Here is a 19,567-nt window from a genome sequence, read left to right on the forward strand (position 1 = left end):
GAGATCATGACCTGAGATGAAGTAGGACACTTAACCAACTGAGCCACCCAGGCACCCCAGAAACATTTCAAATCTAAGAAAGAGCTAAATATGACAACATAGGAGTTTACTGTGTTTGGTAATAAATAAATTATCACTATACAAGATATGACCACTTTTTAGTGAAATGACAAAAATAAAGGCATTATAGATAAGAATTTGGACAGTTTTTTGATAACTATCCCTCCCCCCAACCCCTACGAAAAAATACCCTAGAAGTGTTATTGGCCAACCCAGTATTCAATACGGAGACTATGAGAACCCAGGTAACCTAAAAGGCTACTTACTGGTGAGCAATGGAATTCATTAGACATTATGAGTATTTGTGACTTCAGGAAGGAGATGTTAAGCTCTCAACATGGTGCACACTGTCTGTAATGAAACAACTCCAAAGAGGTATGTTGTGCCATGTTATTCTACATATTAAAAAAAAAAAAAGTTAAGTCCTCGAGGGCATACAAGATAGCCTGGTATGAACAAGGCTCAGGTATTGAACATAAATTCCACAGAGTAGACAGAAAACAGTATCTCTAGAGTCACTAAAAGTAACTTAGTCTATTTTTTTATATCATATGATGATAAGTAACTGAAATAGTAGGTATCAAAGTACTTTAATGACTGGAGGCATTAACCAAATATAAGTGACATAATTATATGTAATTTAGAAAGATTAACTTCAGAGGCACCTGGGTGGCTCAGTCAGTTGAGCGTCCGACTTCAGCTCAGGTCATGATCTCACAGTCCGTGGGTTTGAGCCCCGTGTTGGGCTCTGTGCTGACAGCTCAGTGTCTGAAGCCTGCTTCGGATTCTGTGTCTCCCTCTCTTTTTGCCCCTCCCCTGCTCATGCTCTGTCTCTCTCTGTCTCAAAAATAAATAAAAACATTAAAATAAAAATTAAAAAAAAATTAACTTCAAACAAGAGTCTCTGATTTTTAAAACTTGACAAATAGTAATAATTTATCTTATTTTCTATATGTGTTAAGAAATCATTAATATTTTATAGTAAATGACAATAATACATATCACTTCTTTTCATTCATTTGTTACTCCTAGGGATATTGTGGTTATTTCTTAAGGTAGTGTCAAACCATTGCATTTACATAATATTTCAATATATTAAAGAAATCTGATGTCAACTATTTAAATATTTTAATTTCTATGTACAAACACATTTCTCTAGTTCATATAGGTTTTCTTTTTAACTTTGTATTTAGCATGTGTAAAGGTTTCTGTTCATACCCAAATTGCCCAACTGAAACCTAGAGTTTAGTTTTAAAATTGAAGACAATTTTTCAATATGGTCTTGTCTTTAAAGATGGAATCCAAGAAGTTCAATATTCTCCCTTCACTGAAGCAGACGGACTGAAAATACACACGTGAAAAAACAGACAAGACCAGATCGCCACAGGAAAGTGGAAGAGGGAATATGTTTTTTATATAATACATTGAAAGTTCAGTAACTGGACAATATAACCTCCTGCACAAAATAATAACAACAACAGCAACAACGTTAAGAAGGCCCTATTTCTACATTAATGTGTATCCTTCAGTATCTCAATAGGCTAATTTTAAGTACTCATACTTTTGAACACTAGAGGGAGTACATAAAAGAAAAAGAAGAAGAAGAAGCCAAACACTGATATTACCTAGTTCTTGGGTGTTTTACATAATATTGGGTCTTTGCAACAAACTGCTGGCTTATTTCTTATGGACATGGTGGAATGATTAAAATGTTTTTAAACAGTATCAATTATCCCTTTTCCTATGTCATTTTCCAGTTAATTTAAAATTTATAAATGCCTCTTGGGAAGAAAGGTACACAGTATTCAAAAAGCAGCAAAACAAAGTGAATGCTGTAAAAAGTAGACATACTTTCTCCTCATTTTAATCTACATATTCTTTTAGAAGAGAGCAGAATTATATCTGAATCACTTCAAAGAGTTTAAAATGACATCTCTGAGCCTAAGGGAATAATGGGCACTTTCAAATCAGAGCCAGACTTTTTATCTGGTGGTGAAGCCCAGAGGTTACACTTCATTTAGGGTTTTATAGAGACAAGGTGTCTCCAGAGTTTCCGTTTGGGAGAGATAACATGGAACCAAAGGTTGGGTGGTTAGAAGCATGAAGACTTGAGGAATTAATATTTTTTAAACACTCGGGGTGCCTGGGTGGTTCAGTGAGCTAAGCACCCAACTCTTGATTTTGGCTCAGGTCATGATGTCACGGTTTGTGGGACTGAGCCCCATGTCAGGCTCTGCACTGACAGTGTGGAACCTTCTTGGGATTCTCTCTCTTCTCTGTCCCTCCCTACCCCCCTCTAAATAAATAAACTTAAAAAACATTTTTTTTTAATAGCCTGCCTAACACAAAGTAAGCATTCACTGTATGTGCTATTACTGGGAGGTCCTTTGTTCATTTCAAAAGTTAAGAATGTGGGTTGAGTTGAATGAGATGCATTTAGTGTGGTTAAGTAGATTCTGAAATCAAAGGAGGGGAAACAAAAGCTCCCTCCAGCCAACCTACAAACTATAAGCACATGTAATTGGAAGATGAAAAAATCCATGCAGAAGTTGTTTAATAAGCATCTACTATAAACTCGCTTCTTTGGAACTAGTATATATGCAGTGGAAAGTAAAGGGAATGGTTGGATCTGTGAGAACTTTGATGGAAAAAGAGTCTGAAGGGATCCAGTTATTCATTAATTTGCTAAATGAGCACAGCTCACATGACAGCTATTGCTTCAGGAATTTGGAATACGAATTTGGAAATCATGGACCTGTACATGGAATTTAACCACAAGAGTGAATACAAACACCAAGAAGAAGAGTGTAAATAGTTTTTTTGTTGTTGTTGTTTTTCAAAAGAGGATCAAAATTTGTATTCAGATATCTGAGAGGAGGAATAAGTAAAGGTAACAGGAAAATCAGGTGAGAAAAGCATAGCATTCTTCAAGCCAAGTGAAGACAGAATATTAAGGAGACTGTCAAATGCTGCCAATAGATTAAATAAAGTGAGGATTCGAAATCAAGTATGATTAAATGAGGATTCACTGACAACCTAGATAGAGGCAGGTGTGGTCCAGTGGTTACAGCATATGTCTGATCAGCCTGAATTTAGACAATAACAGCCTGAGTTTAGACAAAGAGGTGATAGTAAGAAGAGAAGACTCTTCAGGTTTCGTAAAGGGGAACTAGGAATTAGGATGGTAATTTTCAGGGTGAGTCAGGTCAGGAAAGGATTGTACTATCATCTTTATTTTCATTTGTATGCCGAGGGGAATCCTCTGGACCAGAGTGAAAAAGTGAAGGTATAGAAGATATGTGGAAGATTCTTAATGATTCTCTTGAGTAGATAATCAGAAGCAGGCTCTCCTGCATATGTGGAATGACTGGCTTTCAACCCTTAACACCTTTAATAAGTATTACTGGGAAATGGACCCTCAAGTTCAAATTCCTCAACAGACAACAAGAGTGAGACTTTAAAAATGTTTTTTTTTAATTTAAAAATATTTTTAATTTTTATTTATTTTTGAGATGAGGGGGAACGGCAGAGAGAGAGAGAGAGAGAGAGAGAGACAGAGACAGAATCTGAAGCAGGCTCCAGGCTCTGAGCTGTCAGCACAGAGTCCAATGCAGGGCTCAAACCCACAACATGAGATCATGACCTGGGCTGAAATCAGACACTTAACCGACTGAGCCACCCAGATGCCCCTAAAAATGCTTTACTGAAGATGACATGGTTAGTAATTAAAAGAGAAAAAAATTACTAGATCTTTTGAAAAAGGCACAAATAAGGAAGAGTCGTTAACAACACCAGCAGATGCAAAGCAGTGACAAAGTGACTTGAAACATGAGGACTATAGAATGCAAGTCAGGTAAAAAATTGAGATGGTGTCATGATTGTCAGGGATGGTCTCCCAGTTACTCACTGAAGGGAAGCCAGAGATAAAGCCAAATAGGAAACATGGGACCCTGATGTCAAGCTGGGAGGCTGGGTTTGTTCATTTGACATTTTAAGTATCAGGAGGATAGTGTACGATCTTTTATGCAGGGGAGTGGCCCGAAGAAAGCAGCACATTAAGAAGATTAATCTCGCCTGTGTTTAGAGGATGAATTGGCAGAGAACAAAGGAGAGAGATTAGTGGTAGGGCTATTAAAACATCATCCATGAAGTTTACCACAAAGGGATTAGAGAGGTGGCCGTGGGAAGGAAGGCAGCAGCCAACGTGAAATCCCCTGTTTAGCAAAAATATACAAGACTCATCAGTGATGTTATGCTCTTGTTGCATCATGCACTTTTCTCTCTGTGCCCTTGATGCTCCTTAATAAATATTAGTTCTGTCTTCATTTGAAATGTCTTCATTTGAAATGAGGCCCCCTACTAACATGTAAGTTCCACATGGGAGGGGTCATGCATACGTTGCTTACTATGTTATTTCCATTGCCTGGCTTAGAGTAGGCATTCAAAGAAAACTGATGAATAAATGAGTAAGACCTTGGGCTATAGCAAAGAAGTTGATCAGAAACCAAAGGAAAAAGAAGGGAACAAAAAATGTGGAAGAGAAGAGGAGGAGACAGAAGGGAAGAACAAGAAAGTGGAAAGCGAGAGATGAAGTAGAGAAGGGAGAGGAGGAAGGAAAGGAAAAAGAGATGATACTGAAGTTAAAAACCTGATCACGGAAGAGAAATTGTGTTCCTGCTGGAAAGTGAGGAGCTGATGATGGACGATGGTTTAAAGGGAGAAATATTCAAAGTCCAACTCCACCATTTGCTCTCCATGAGTGAACCTCTCTGTCTCAGCTTCTCCATACATAGAGCAACCTCATAATAACCTTGTAATAGCCTCACAGGTTAACTAATGAGGGTGATTCAATGAATTAACTCAGAACAGCTCCTGGTACCTGAACAGATGCCAGTCACGTTCTTGTTCTTGTTCTTGTTCTTCTCATTCTCCTCCTTCTCTTCCTTCTCCTCCTTCACCATCATCACCATCATCATCATCACCATCACCATATTTATTCTGTAATCTGTGCTATACCCCAGAGCTGAGACACCATTCAAACCTCTCCTATTTCTATAGAAGTGGAACAGGCAGCAGAAGTCTAAACACATTGACAGTTGAGGTGAAGAGCCCCTCCTTCCAGTCAAGGTTGCTATTGACCTCGCTCGGGAACTATAAGTGGCAAGAATAGGAGCACTTAGCCTTGGCCACTGCCATTGTCCCTTCTGAGTCTCTCTTCCTTTCCCCAAATTGTAAAATAGACATGCCGTTCAATTGTTTCAAATTCATCAGGTTAATTTTTCTTTGTGAAGAATGGAAAATGAGATAGGGGGAAGTGATGAATGGAAATGAGAATGCACCTTTTAAAAGTAGGTTTAGTGAGGGGCACCTGGGTGGTTCAGTCGGTTAAGCGTCTGACTCTTGGTTTCAGCTCAGGTCATGATCTTACAGTTCATTGGTTTGAGCCCCACATCAGCCTCCATGCTGACGGTGTGGAGCCTGCTTGAGATTCTCTCTCTGTCCCTCCCCTGTTCATACCCTCTCTCTCAAAATAAATAAACTTTATAAAAATAAATAAATAAATAAAAGTAAGGTCAGGGAAGGAAAAAAGAATCAGGTAAATTTAGGGGGAAAAAAAAACCCAGAGATAATGGTTCATTAAAAAGGTGAGAAAGAGAATACAAGATAGGAAAGAAACACAAAGTCCCAATGCTTGAAGGATAAACACCAAGTAAGAGCATAAATAAATAAAAAGCAATATTAAGTAACAGGGAATAAGAAGGCAGAGCTAAAGCAATCATTCTCAACCACAGTGACTCCTCCTCCACCACCTCAAGAGACATTTGGAAAGTCTAGGAACATCTTTAGTTCTCACACGGACATGTTTGGTTGCATCTAGTTAGTAGAGGCCAGAGGTGCTACTAAATATCCTACGATGCATAGGACAGCCTTCAACACCAGAGAATTTTCTGCCCCAAATGTCAATAAAGCCTTGTTTGAGGAAGCCTGAACTAAAGATTAAAGGTAAAGAGGAAAACATGGAAATAGATCGGATCCAGTCACTCTTCTGATCAAAACTACAAAGCCCCCATCTGACTCCAAGAGTATTAATCCTTAGACATGTTGCCCTGTGTCCCTCTGACCTGCACATACGCTCCTGACACAGTGGCGTCCTTGTTCTTCTGCAAATACCTGGCACACATGCTTCCCGTGAGGCCCTGGGACTGCAGTTCCCTCCACCTGGAGAAGGGCTCCCCTACGTATACACACAGGATATTCCTTCACCTTCAAGCTTTTCCTCTGACATCGTCATGTGTGTTTCTAAGCCAGGCTTATTCTGGACCATCCTATTTAAAACTGTACCTCGTCTCTGTGACCGCTCTTCCCATTATAATCTTCTCTTGTTTTACAGGACTTGTGGATTTTGAGTATTTGACGTGGCTTGACAATTATGTTGCTCTGTCTTCCTCATGCCCTCCCCAACCTCTGTGTATGCTCCATGAAGGAATTTTGTCTCTTTTCTAGGTCACTATATCCCCAGCAACAAGAAAAGTGCCTGGCATACAGTAGGTTCCAAACAAGTGTTTGTTGAGTAAATGGATAAAGAGGCTCAAATTCAAGGAATAGTAACAATAATTATAGATACATATACAGTGCTCACTCTATTCATGAGAACTGTTTTAATAAAGTGATTTATATATAATTAGTCTTTCAATCTCTATACCGAGTCTTTAATGTAGGTAATATTATCATTACCATTGCTGTTTTAAGGAGGAAATTAAGTCAGAGTGACATTAAGAAACATGTCCAATACTGCACAGCAGAGCAATATGAAATCAACTGGTCTGGCTGAGAACTTCCCTGTCTACATGATGTTACCCTCCCTGTATGACAGAGCCTCAGAATTTTTCTATTATTAAAAAAAAAAAAAGTAATTCCAAATATTTGTCAAAAACATCCAGCTATCCAATCAAAGGATAATAAAATTTAAACTTTATTCTATATAATGGAATAAACTTATTGCTGATACTTAAGTTTTAAGATCACAAGTTATTTTCTGGGACACCTGGGTGGCTCCATCAGTTGAGTGCCCAACTTCGGCTTAGGTCATCATCTCATGGTTCGTGACTTCAAGGCCTGCATTGGGCTCTGTGCTGACAGCTCAGAGCCTGGAGCCTGCTTTAGATTCTGTGTCTCTGTCTCTGTCTGTCCCTCCCCCATTCGCTAGCTCTCTCTCTCTCTCTCCCTCTCTCTCTCTCTCTCTCTCTCTTTCCCTCTCTCAAAAATAAACATTAACAATTTTTTTTAATAAAAAAAATCGCAAGTTGTTTTCAATTATTGTTTTATCACTATCATCAAAAGTAAAAAAGAAATGGTTACCCAGATAGTTTTTTCAGCCATGGTCACAGTTTTTAGCTGTTTTACTGAAATTTAATTAAAATGTTTAAATTACATACTAACATAAGTTTGGTTGCCCCAATGTATGTAAAATATTAATGATTTATTTTAACAAAATTTACAGAGAACAGTAACTGGCTGCTGATTGTTTCTAACCACATATATGTTTACTTGGCAATGGAGAACACTGGGAGAGATTTGTCTCACAGAGATTTCTGGTGTTTGTAATGTGAATTGAGATGTTATAATATATTAACATCATATCCAAGAATACTGTTCTAACGTGGAATAACCAAGCGACAAATGTATGAATTGGAAAGGCTTGTGCTCATATCCCCAAATTATTAGGTATCATTACAGGAGTTACCACACATTTTACTAAGCAGTGTCCTAAGCAGAAAGAAATCAATTAAAATGGTAAGTGACATGAATGTTTCTCCCATCATTCTTCATTCTAGAATTAACACTATGGCCCTTTACACATTCCACATTGCTTTAGAGAGCCTTCTTTCACACTGGAAGAGGTGGTTCCCCATGATAGATGACCTTCTATGGTGCAGTCCCTTAAGCTTATTCCTGATTGTATGCTTCATCGTCTACAGCATAGTGTCTTACATAAACCAAGTATTCAATAAATCTTTCTTACTTCATGAAATAATGTCATGCAGGAAAGGAAAAATACTTTTTTGGGACCAGTTTTAAGAGAATATGCTTAATTTACAATAAGTTCTGGAAACATTTTGTCCTGCGTATGATATATCTGTCACATAACCTTTAGACACATAAGCTTTCTATACTCTGGGGAGAGTAGTGAAGTGTGTGTGTGTGTGTGTGTGTGTGTGTGTGTGTGTGTGTATCTGAAGTAAATTGTGGAAAACTACCCATTTGCTCCCTGGCACAAAAACCATCAGATTACAGCCATCAGTATTTCTTTTGTTTTCTTTTTATATACCCAGGACTTTTGATCTTGAAAATTACGGAGCTGGGTTTCAAGTAACTACCTGAAAATTAAAAATGAAAACAAAACACACAAGCAATCATTTGTTTTGTCTCATCACCGAGTTGTTCTCACCTACCCAAGATTCCCTCAGTATCTGTGAAACCTTATTTTCTTGTAAGCTTTTGTTCCAGGAGAAATATCCATGATTTTGCCAAACTTTCAAAGGGCTCTGTTATATGGGAGGAAAAATTAAGAATCACTGATACAAGGTAATTAGTTTGATATATATCTATATCTATAGATAGATAGATAGATAGATAGATATAGATATTAACTTGTTATTTTTCCACAGCATGAATACAGTTGGAAATCTTAGGATAAGATTTGATACTAGGCAAGAGGCAAATAAAGGCCAACATACCTGTTAGCTTTTGTGTAGTACTAGAGAAGGGAACCTGTTGGAAATCATTAAATTTGTTTTCTCTAAGCAAGTATGGCGCACATTATCTGTAGCTGAGAATCTGTTTATAGTGTGCCAAACACGATAATAACTGACTCATTGGGCACAGGTATGTTATTTGGCTCACTTCAATTATTCTACAAGTAAGCATTTATCCCAAATGCCAATTTGAAGTAGCATTTGCAAAGCAGCAAGAGAGAAGACAAAAATCATAAATATAAGTTTTGTCTTCAAATTGGCAATGTTTTTACCTAGAGCGGGGTCTAGAAGCTCACTTCCTTTAGAATCTGCATCTTCTTTCATTCTCAAAAATAAAAATGCCATGTAAGGCTACATCTGTCCTGAGTTGACAGGCCACCTTGTGAGTGTGCTTTGCTGGGACATTACCTAGATATGTCTATTTCCTCCTTTTAATTAATGTTACTTTCTAGCACTTAGTGCCAAAGAAGCACTTACTCTAGGTTCCCAGATCTTACAGGAAATTTTAGTTTAAAGCAGTTCTTCCTAATGAACTAACTTTGCATAAAATGAAAACATTTCTATTAATACTATATTGGTAAAAACCAAGATTTTAGAATAAGGTTATTTCTTGTATCCCTTATGTACATGGGAAGAGGGGTGGCTTACAATCGACATCACCAAAAATAACATGAGAAATCTAATTATAAAAATACACGTGACCTTTTAGTCGGGTCAATAAGTTTGTGTCTGGTAGAGAGTTAAACAAGCTTTTCTCTTCATCAGTCATAGCAGAATGCTATGAAACTCCAAACATCTCAGAAAACTTAAGGATACTGCATCCCTTCTGAGACCATTCGATAGCATCAAAAGAAAATAAAAGTTTTCCAATTAATTTGAAACAGCAGCACACAATACTATTTATCAGTAAGCTCCCATATTAGTTGCTCCTTTATTTGCTGTCATAATATAAAAAAAACGAAGTAGTATTTTATTAACATTTTTTAATACTAAATAGGCCAAGATTAATTCTGCAGCACATATTTATTTGGATAATGCAAATTTCAAGGTCTAATCAACTCACTGTTAATTCTGACTTGAGACTGGTGCCCAAAATTGAGTGCCAAGTCACAAAACCAATGACTGTTACCACAAATTAATAATTAACTACAAAACAAAAATAAAAAGATTTATTAGCTTCACATAAAATTTAAAAAGCAGTGTCCGATAGATGAGTGGATAAAGAAGATGTGGGATATATATGCTGTGGAATACTATTCAGCCATAAAAAGAATGAAATCTTGTGATTTGCAACATGGACGGACCTGGAGGTCCATAATGCTAAGTGAAAAGTCAGAGAAAGACAAATACCATATGATTCTGCACATAGGTGGAATTTAAGAAACAGAACAAAAAACAAAGAAAGCAAATAAGACAAACAAAAGAACACACTCTTTAAATACACAGTAGTTGCCAGAGGGGAGAGGGGTGAGGGGATAGGTGAGATAGATGAAGGGGATTAAGAGTAAATTTATCTTGATGAGCACTGAGAAACTTACAGAACTGCTGAATCATTACATTGTATATCTGGCACTAATATAACATAGTATGTTAATTTTACCTAAAGAAAGAAGAAAAGAAACAATGTCTATATATAGTGCTGCTGGGAGTAAAAATTTGTAAAAATTCCCCGGAAAACTGTTAATATGGATCAAATGCTCAAACACTTTTACACTCTGGACTTCTAAGAAAATGTAAACAACAGCAACAACAAATTAGGAAAAGTCATAGAGCTAAGTGGTTAAATGTCGGGGCTCTAGCACTAAAATGCCTGGCATTGAAGTCTCCCAAGTGACCTTGGGCAAGTGACTTACCTCTGGCCTCTGTTTTCTCATCTGTAAAATGGCATAACAGTAGTACCTTTCTCATATGCCTGTTTTGAGTATTAGAAGATTTAATATAACTAAATATACTTAAAGAGTACTAAGGCAGAGAGTAAAAATCTAGCTCTTAGCAGTTTTCATTGCCAAAGCAGTTTAAAAATTTTTAGTGATATTTAACAATCACAAAAATTCATAAATTGATAGAATGTCCAACATTAGAGTATTTATACAGTAACTTACAGCAGATCTATATAATCATTATGATCTAATACTCCTTAAGAAAGCAAAAAATATCACTGCATAAAATTTCATAATTTTATGACTTCATCTATGTTAAAAATATGCATACAAAACGACTGAAAGGAAATATAGCAAAATGTTTAACATATCTATTTCTATTTGACATTAAAGATAATTTTAATTTTCTGTGTAATTTTTAGTTTTTTCCAAACTTTCTATGATACTCATATACACTATTGCTTCTGAAATGAGAAAAACAAATGAAATTAGTTCCTTAAAACAAAGTACCCATGGGGCTGGGTTTAGGGGAGGGATGCATAAGTAGAGCACGGAACATTTTTAGGGCCATAAAAATACTCTGTATGGTACCATAAGATGGATACGTGTCATTATGCATTTTTCCAAACCCAAAGAATGCACACCACCAAGAGGGAGCCATGTTATGAACTGTGGACTTTGGGTGATTATGATGTGTCAGTAGAGATTCATCAGTTGTTAAGAAATTCACCACTCCAGTGGGGGATGTTGATAATGGGGGACACAATGCATTGTGTGGAGGCAGGAGGTATCCAGAAATCTGTGCCTTCACCTCAACTTTGCTGTGAGCCTAAGTTGGATTAAAAAAAACCCACAAGGTCTTAATAAAATACATAAATAAATTTTAAGCATTTTTAAAAGAAAAAAAGTACTGTTTGTTGTTTGCTAATCTATTTTCGGCATGAGGTTACACACATTTCAAACAGCACTGAATTAGCGCCTATTAGAATTCGAGCCCTCTAATTCCCAAAAATTGCCCATGAAATTTTTCATGAACTAGTTCCATAGAAGGATCTGTAGTTTAATTTGTTTGATAAAATATGTTTTACTCAAACTTGCAATTCTATCTCTTTTGCTATATTTTGATTTAAATACCTGAGATCCTCAAAACAGCAAAGGTAGAAAAAACATAATCCAGGTAAACATGAAACCTATCGCATTGGTTTTATTATCTATTTAGTTCACTATTGCCTGAAGCACATTATCTATTTATTGGTTTAAGGTTGCTTGAGTTTCTTATCAGCTAATTCCTTGAGTGTTGAATGGCTTTAATGCATAGAAAATAGAGACAGTGAAACATGGTTATTGGTTATCTTTATTTTCTCAGAACCATTCGTTCTTCCAGTAACATGCTAAGCCATCATGCTTAAGACAAGAAAAATAAAAAACCATTTTAGCATTTTGTAAATATACTTGAGTTTAAGGAGGCAGACTGTTGCATAGTGTCGTAAAAGTATACTTATTGGTACAATTGATTGAACTGTGAAATTTCATTCATTCACAACTTTAGAACTTGGAAAATATTCCAGAGATCATTCTCTATAATTTGTTCTAGTAATGAATTTTACATGCATGGGCTTATTAACCAAAAAATATTTGGTAGGATTTCCTAGAGCAATAAACTACAGAACTTGATGTGAATAAGCCATCTGAAAAGAGGAAAACATTTAAAAACTAAAATATTTAAATTTTTTTTTTTAGTGTTTATTTTTGAGAGACACAGAGAGACAGAGCACGAGCAGGGGTGGAGAGGAAAGAGAGAGGGAGACAGAATCTGAAGTAGGCTCCATGCTCCTAGCTGTCAGCACAGAGCCCGACGCTGGGCTCAAACCCACAGACCAGGAGATCATGACCTGAACTGAAATCGGGTGCTTAACCGACTGAACCACCCAGGTACCCCAAAGAACAAAAATATTTTGCAGGTAATTGTTAATTCTGTCAATTCTGTTTCCCTCAGTGTCCAAATGGACCGTTTCCAGTGGGGTTCCAAACTTTTCAAAATTAAACTTAAGTTTAATTTATTTCTCTTTATGACCTCATAAGAAAAATCATGAGTGCTTTCCAGTCTACAGTCACACTACTGACATAGCTTCCCACCTAAGTAGTCCAGTCACTAAGTGATTCCAGGGTGCAGAAAGAATAACTCATCTTAACTGGGTTCTCTATGAGAGACATATCTACTTAAAAGGCTTAGCAATAAATAAATAGATAAATAAATTATATATATACATATATATACATATATATATGTATATATATGTATATATATAATGTGTGTATCTAAATACACATATATAATCATATTTATCAAATATTTAAATTTAATAAATTATACTTATTAAACAAATATGTAACATATGCATATATTCAACCTATTAGCAGTCTTATTACTTCACATTATAAAGTGAAACATGGCAAAAAAGTTCAAAACTATAATGAGTCTAAACTAAATGAGAATTAGCTAAAGCAGCAACGAATTTTGTTTCTAAATCAAAAGGTTCTTTACTACATATTTCAGTGTCTTTCTAATAAGATCTGTGATACCATATTAACAACAGTATTTGATGCAAAACAATTTACCAGTGAGATCTTCATAAAATAAGAGGCAAAGCAATACCCAAAGATGTCAGATTATTTGACAACTATTTTTAAAAAGTAGTTTTTTCTATTTTTCTTAATATAAAAAAAAAGTATATGCCCACACCTAATAAACCAATGATGGCTAATTTTATCCCTAAAACTCCAGTTTCACCACTATTTTCTTCTTTTTTCCAATGTGTAGAAAAAAGCATCATGGATTAATATTGTATCCTAATGCTATTTCCTGTTAATTTCTTCTCCTCTCTACTTATTCAAATTGTAACCACATCTCAAAGATCTAAAATCTTCTGTTTTGACTCTTCATCCACCCAAAGGATTAATCCCTCATGAAAAACTCAATACATCCAGTTTTAAGACTTGGATAGGTGATCTCCTGTATGTGGCATTGATCCATTTGTGTCAATCATGACAATCTGAATAAATTGTAAGGTCCTTAAAATTCTGTCTTACCGTCCTTTTTAAGCTTTGACATTCTTCACCAAAGTCTTGCTACATTACTAAGTACACAGCAAATATCATTGTATAAATCCACACACACTAATTCTTATTCTCAATTCTGCTTTTTATTCTCAAGCCCATTAGATCAGAGTGAGAGTGGCCACTAAAAGCAGTAATAATGCCTTTTTACACTAGTGATGTTCAAAGACAGTTAAAATGCATCCCAAACTGATGTTTTGAGGTCACTGAGACCAGAAACTATAAATTCTTCTTCTTGGTAGCCATGAAAAGATAATACAGTACTTGGCACATAGTAGGTACTCAGTAAATACACTGAATTATGTGTAAGGCTTTTCCATAATACTATAGAAGATCAAAAGACCCTCATTATTTCTGAAAATCATTTAAGATTTTACTGAATACCGAGGGTAGAATAAAACGGACCTTAGAGTTTCCAGAAATCCTGTTCCTTTTCTTCCAAGATATAATCCAATTATAAATGATGAAGCAATGATCAGTAAATAACTAATTATAGAAGACACTCATCATAGTTTTGTCCTAATTAGTAACGTGTTTCAAGCAGTCACTACTATGTTCGAACCTACTCCAATACCTGAATTTTCAAATGACTCAAGTCCAGAAAACTTCTGAAAAGAAAAGCAATTTCAAAATAACCTCCAACACAGGTCCAGTATTGTTGGTGCAGAGTTTATGTAAAAATAAAAATGGAATATTCAAAAAAGAATATTGCCTTTTAGAATAGAAAAAGCAGAAAAGAAAAATACCATATGGTGACTGATAAAGTGATCTAGTCATAATCACTTTTTTTATTTCTAATTTCTGTTCCAAGTTAATAAGAACTCTTGGCTAATTTATATCAAGATAGAGTATGGCCTAAAGGCATACCATTGACAATAAAAGAATTAGATTCTAAATATAACAGTTTATGTTCAATATATACCAATGATAAACTGCCAGAATACTGAATCTAACCAATGATGAACAGTGAAATTCATGTTTACAAGTCACAGATCTAGAGACCAACAAGGTTTGCAATTTTACAGTTTTAAGTTACTCCTCCATACAAAACTACATCAAAGATATGTTCAGTCACATGTGCAGTGTTATCTTCAAAAGATAAATGCTGGACAACTGCAAGATGTCATAGGTTAAACATGCCCTATAAATATTTGTTCTCAAAATAACTATCATTCACATTACATAAATGACCAATGCTCTGAGATTCAGCCTTAGCATATACAACTCCATGCGTAAACCTAGGATGATGACAGCCTCACAGAAGTAATTAACAATCCCACGACATCATTTATCATTCATAAATTTCACTCTCAGGGTAAGATTTTTACACAAAAGGCCCTGGCAGCCAATCAAAGATTCCAAAGCATTAAGTCAAAATTTTATTTCTGGATCTGTCTGGAAGATAGATCCTTTCATTTACTTGGTTGTACATTATTTATGTTTTCCCATACTCTTAATAAACGACCGGTTTTTGTTTTTTTTTCCCTTATAAAGCCTCAAATAAATGAAGACACAGAAAGAGGGAAAGAGAGACCCACAAATTTTCTGATTTCCTTCTTTGGGATTCTAATCAAGAGTCTCAGGGAGGTTAAAAGTTTCAATGTAGATCTATCTGGTCTCCAAAAGCCTATAGAATAATGAGGCAAAGCAGAACCAGGCCCATGTGCAGTTCCTCTTTATTTATTCTGTCTAAAATAGACAGTGGAGTGACACATCGTAACATAAGGAAGCATGTGCCCATAAATGCAGACTTTTGACTGCCTTTTTTCTTAATTCCAGCCTCCTGCCTTGACAGTAAACACATGACTTTGCTGACAAAGGTTTCCCACACTTCCCACCGTAGAAACCTCAACTACTACAAAATTTTGCCAAAAGGAACATGCCCAAATTTGTTCATTTTTTAAAACGCCATAATGTTTCAGATGAAAACACAGCCTGCCAAAGACGTCAAATAAAAGAATAACAAAGAAACGAACAGCATCTTTAGACTTGAATGTCAATGCATAACCTCGCCATCTGTCAACCAGTTGTAAAGCAATGATCCCAGAAAAGCCCTGCAAACACGAACAAGTTAGATCCTTGCACCGATCATCTGTATCAATCTCCACTCTCAGGACCTCAGTGGCAATTATGCTCTATGGAACAATCTACAGAAATGGCATGTGCCACCGGCAAACCGAACCCTGCCAATGAATGGGCCATTTTAACAGATTTTCATTCGGTAACGCGCGCGGAGTTCAGTTCCTAGAGGTAATGGGAAATCGGAGGAGAAAGGGAGTTGGGCTGTGGGGGAGAGGGGAGGGTCTCTTTCCTCACGTTTGGATTGGAAATTGGATTCAGGAGGTTAATCTCTGGAGGCCAGACATCCAAACAACCCTCAGTCTCCTCCCACTTGGCCTCATGAACAGGAATACAATTTTGGACCTCGCGTCTGCCCCACTCCTTCCCTTCCCGCCGCGGCCACCACCTTAGAAGTTACAGTCTGAGCTCTCGCACAACTGCGGGTGCGGACGCCCGGACCGAGAACTGCACCAGCCGTCCTTAGGGAGATGAACAGCGGGCTGGGACTCGGCCACCAGCTCCGCGAAGCCACCAGCTGCCGCCCGGCCGGGCTCGCGGGCGACCCCACCCCTCCCCCACCCCTCCCCCACCCCCCTCGCCTGGAGCAGCCGCCGGAGTTACGCAGCCTCAGCCCCGACACCTCCCCGGCTGCTTTCAATCCTGATCACAGGGGATAGGGGTGGGAGGCCAGAAGTGGAACAGAGGGTGAGGGTGAAGGGGCAGCGGGAAAGAACCCAAACAGTCCGGTTCGCAAGAGCCAGGACGCCAAGTGGCAGGACCCCGGTGCACACACACCACACACGCGCACACGCTCACCCACGCGCCCCGCTCCCCCGGTTCAAAGCCAAGCGGCTACAAGATGGGAGCAACGCAGGAGGTGGGGTGGCGGGAAGGCCCGGAGTTACGGGGAGCGACGTTAGGAGGGCAGGGGATGCTTCAGGAACTGCGAAAGTGAGAAAGTCCCAGACCCCCGTCTCCATCCCCAAGTCTGGGCTGCCCTGCCTGCAGCCCCGGTCGCCTTCCACCCAGCGCAGCTCGGGAGGCGGGGAGGGGAGCCAGAGCCGAGCTTCCCCCAGGCTGCCCTCCCCGGCCTGGCCCAGGGCCCGGAACCCGGCCCCTCTCCAGCCCCGGCTTGGGGAGGCTGCCAGGCAAGGAGCGACTTGCCAAAGGACTCTGGGGGAGCAAGAGGGCAGGACAGGAGCATTTTGCACGCTCCGGCCGGGCTGCTCATTTCTTCCTCTGTCGACACACCCCCAGTGAGCCCCCCTTCCCCGACAATACACGCACAGACACAGAGACACGCACGCGTTCGCCCTTCCCACGATCCCAGGTCCATCGATTAAAACACTAGTTGATTTCTTCCTGATTAAAAAGGAAAAAAAAAAAAAAAAAAAAAGTGCAGCAACTCTTTTCAGGAGTCGCCGGAGCAAGGAAAGTCCGTCTGCAGGCGTCCTTCTATAGTTTGCTAGGAGTTAAGAAATCTGGCGGTCCCCACTGAGAACCGGACCGGAACCCCGAGGGGGCGAAAGGTGACGAACTCCTTCCCCACCCCCGCGCCTCTCACCTCCTTAAGTTCCTTGGCCACGTCCTTCAGGTCGCCCAGTACTAATTCCAGATCCTCCACGATGATCTTGATCTGTTCCTTCACCTTGGTTTTGGAGGCTGCCGGCGGTCCCTCGGCTGGACAGGACGAGGAGGGGGTCCCCTTGGACTTGGCTGACATTCTCTGGGGGCAGGCGAGGCAGGTCAGCACAGGCGGGCGAGCGGAGGCTGCTGCGCGCCCCCGTCCCTGGCGCTGCTGCGGCCGCTGCCGCCACGAGCCCCCCGCATCTTGGACGCTCCCCGGGCAGCGGCGGGAGGCTGCGCTCGGCGCTCGGCAGGGCGGCCGCACCGTGGTGCTGCCATCAACTCCCCGAGACGCGGCGCTGGGCGCGGGGCTGCAGACGGGCGAGCAGCGCGCCTGCGCCTCCTCCCGCCGCCGCCCGCCGCTCTCGCGCACACACGCGCTCGCTCCCCGCCCGCGGAGACGGCCGCCCGGCCGCCGCGCCCCGGGCCGTCAGCTGCAGTCCCCGCGGCCCGGCGCTCCGGGAGCTCTCGCCCGGCACGCGGGCGTCCGCGAGCAGGGACACAAGTCCGCGCCCTGCCCGGCCCTGGCCTTCATCCTGAAATGCCCTCGTCTCCGCAGCCGGCTGGGGGGTCTTCTCACACCTAGCCGGCTTCCTTCCTTCTCCCCCGCTAGCAGAGCCCTGGTTCCCCACCACACTTTAGGACAAAATGGAAAGAACCCCCCCTCCCCCCGTAGGGCCAGGAGTTGCGTTTAGGGGCAGTAAAGCGACCCTAAGTGTTTATCGAGGACCCAAGTATGTTCAGAAGGCCTCCAATCATTCTCCTAGTTGATCTAGGAGTTACACAGAGGTGTTCCTACTTCTGCAGGAAAAAGAGAGAGGAGAGAGAGAGAGAGAGAGAGAGAGAGAGAGAGAGAGAAATGTGCACAAAGACCCCTCACCCGTGGAATAATGAAATGCAGCCACAGTTCTTGAACGAGGTTGCCTAATCCTGCTGATTCCACAAAACTAATAGCGGATGTATTAATTTCACGTCCCCACACCAAAAATCCCTCAGGGAGACTGAGTCATCTTGGCTGTACTTATCTGGGACAGGTCCTCTCTCTCTCTCTCTCTCTCTCTAACTATTCTTTCTGTTTTCATGACCTATGCTGATGTATGTTTGGATACATGTATGATGTATGTTAGATACGCTGTCTGGATTTCCTCTTGAAAGAGCTGAATAAGAAGAGTTTGCCTCCAACTTTTTTTTTCCCCCATCATTTTTTTTTTTTTTTAATCTCCATTTCAAGCCTTTCGCTACTAAATAGGAAATAACTTTCTGACTGTTCTGCCAAAAGGATCCAGGGAGGAGAGCTAATAGGAAGCCTTCAGTCTCATTCTCAGTAGGTGGCTCCCATTCTCATTAGCTAAAGTTTTAATTTCCTTAGTAACAAACCCATGGGCTATTAGCTACTGACCTCGCAGGATGGTTTTACTTTATTGTCTTCAGTGCACACAACTCCAAATCATTATTTTAATAGGCTTCCCATTTTGGCCATGCCTTAGCAGGGCCCTTGTTTTTTGCTTCTCACACCCTAGGTTGTCCCAACAAGCCTCTTTAGATGAAAAAAATCTTGGCACTTCTCCCCTTCTGAGTTCCTTAAGCCCTCCGTAATCAATCACTGTCTTAATTCTGAACACCTTCCCTTGACACAATCATTGGAAGTCATATATGAATATGGAAAAAAGACGCACCGGAAGAAAAAAATAGAAATTTAGATAGGATGCCTCAGCAGGAGCTGCTGGGAGACAATTAAAATAAGGAAAGAATAAAAGAAGCAGTGTGCAGTAAGAAAATTGGAGAGGAGAAAAAGGAAGAAATAATTAGAAGTGTTCAATAAGCAATATGCTCAACGTCTCTGAGGTAGGGAGAACAGATTTTTTTTTTTCTAAGTTCCTTTATCTCTGCAGGTTCTTTATTTTATAAAGATGTAACAGTAAAAATAATTTTATCAGGTTTACAAACTCTCCTACTGGAAATTTCTGATCTTTAATGATAGCTTTATTTTATATGTGAATAAAGATAAATGGTCAGAAATGGCAGGAGAGCATAAGGAAAAAAAAAAAGGAAAAATGCTTTTTCTCT

At 39.5% G+C, this 19,567-nt stretch overlaps 1 protein-coding gene across 4 annotated transcripts in view; it reads right to left on the reverse strand.

Moving 5' to 3' along the window:
- PRR16 (proline rich 16) overlaps window positions 1–18,014 on the reverse strand; it is a 308,239-nt gene extending 290,225 nt beyond the window's left edge. For 2 of the 4 annotated variants that reach the window (XM_019469572.2, XM_053907537.1), the window contains exon 1: window positions 17,439–18,014. In XM_019469572.2, the coding sequence (XP_019325117.1) occupies window positions 17,439–17,597 (159 nt within the window). In that variant the 5' untranslated portion in view covers window positions 17,598–18,014. Of the gene's footprint in view, window positions 1–16,280; window positions 16,301–17,438 lie in introns of those variants that run through there. The other 2 variants (XM_019469573.2, XM_053907538.1) reach the window with 2 other exon arrangements.
- Window positions 18,015–19,567: the final 1,553 nt, after the last annotated feature.

The sequence above is a fragment of the Panthera pardus genome, unplaced genomic scaffold, assembly GCF_024362965.1.
Source record: "Panthera pardus isolate Hobbes unplaced genomic scaffold, ASM2436296v1 HiC_scaffold_2, whole genome shotgun sequence".
NCBI classification, from domain to species: domain Eukaryota; kingdom Metazoa; phylum Chordata; class Mammalia; order Carnivora; family Felidae; genus Panthera; species Panthera pardus.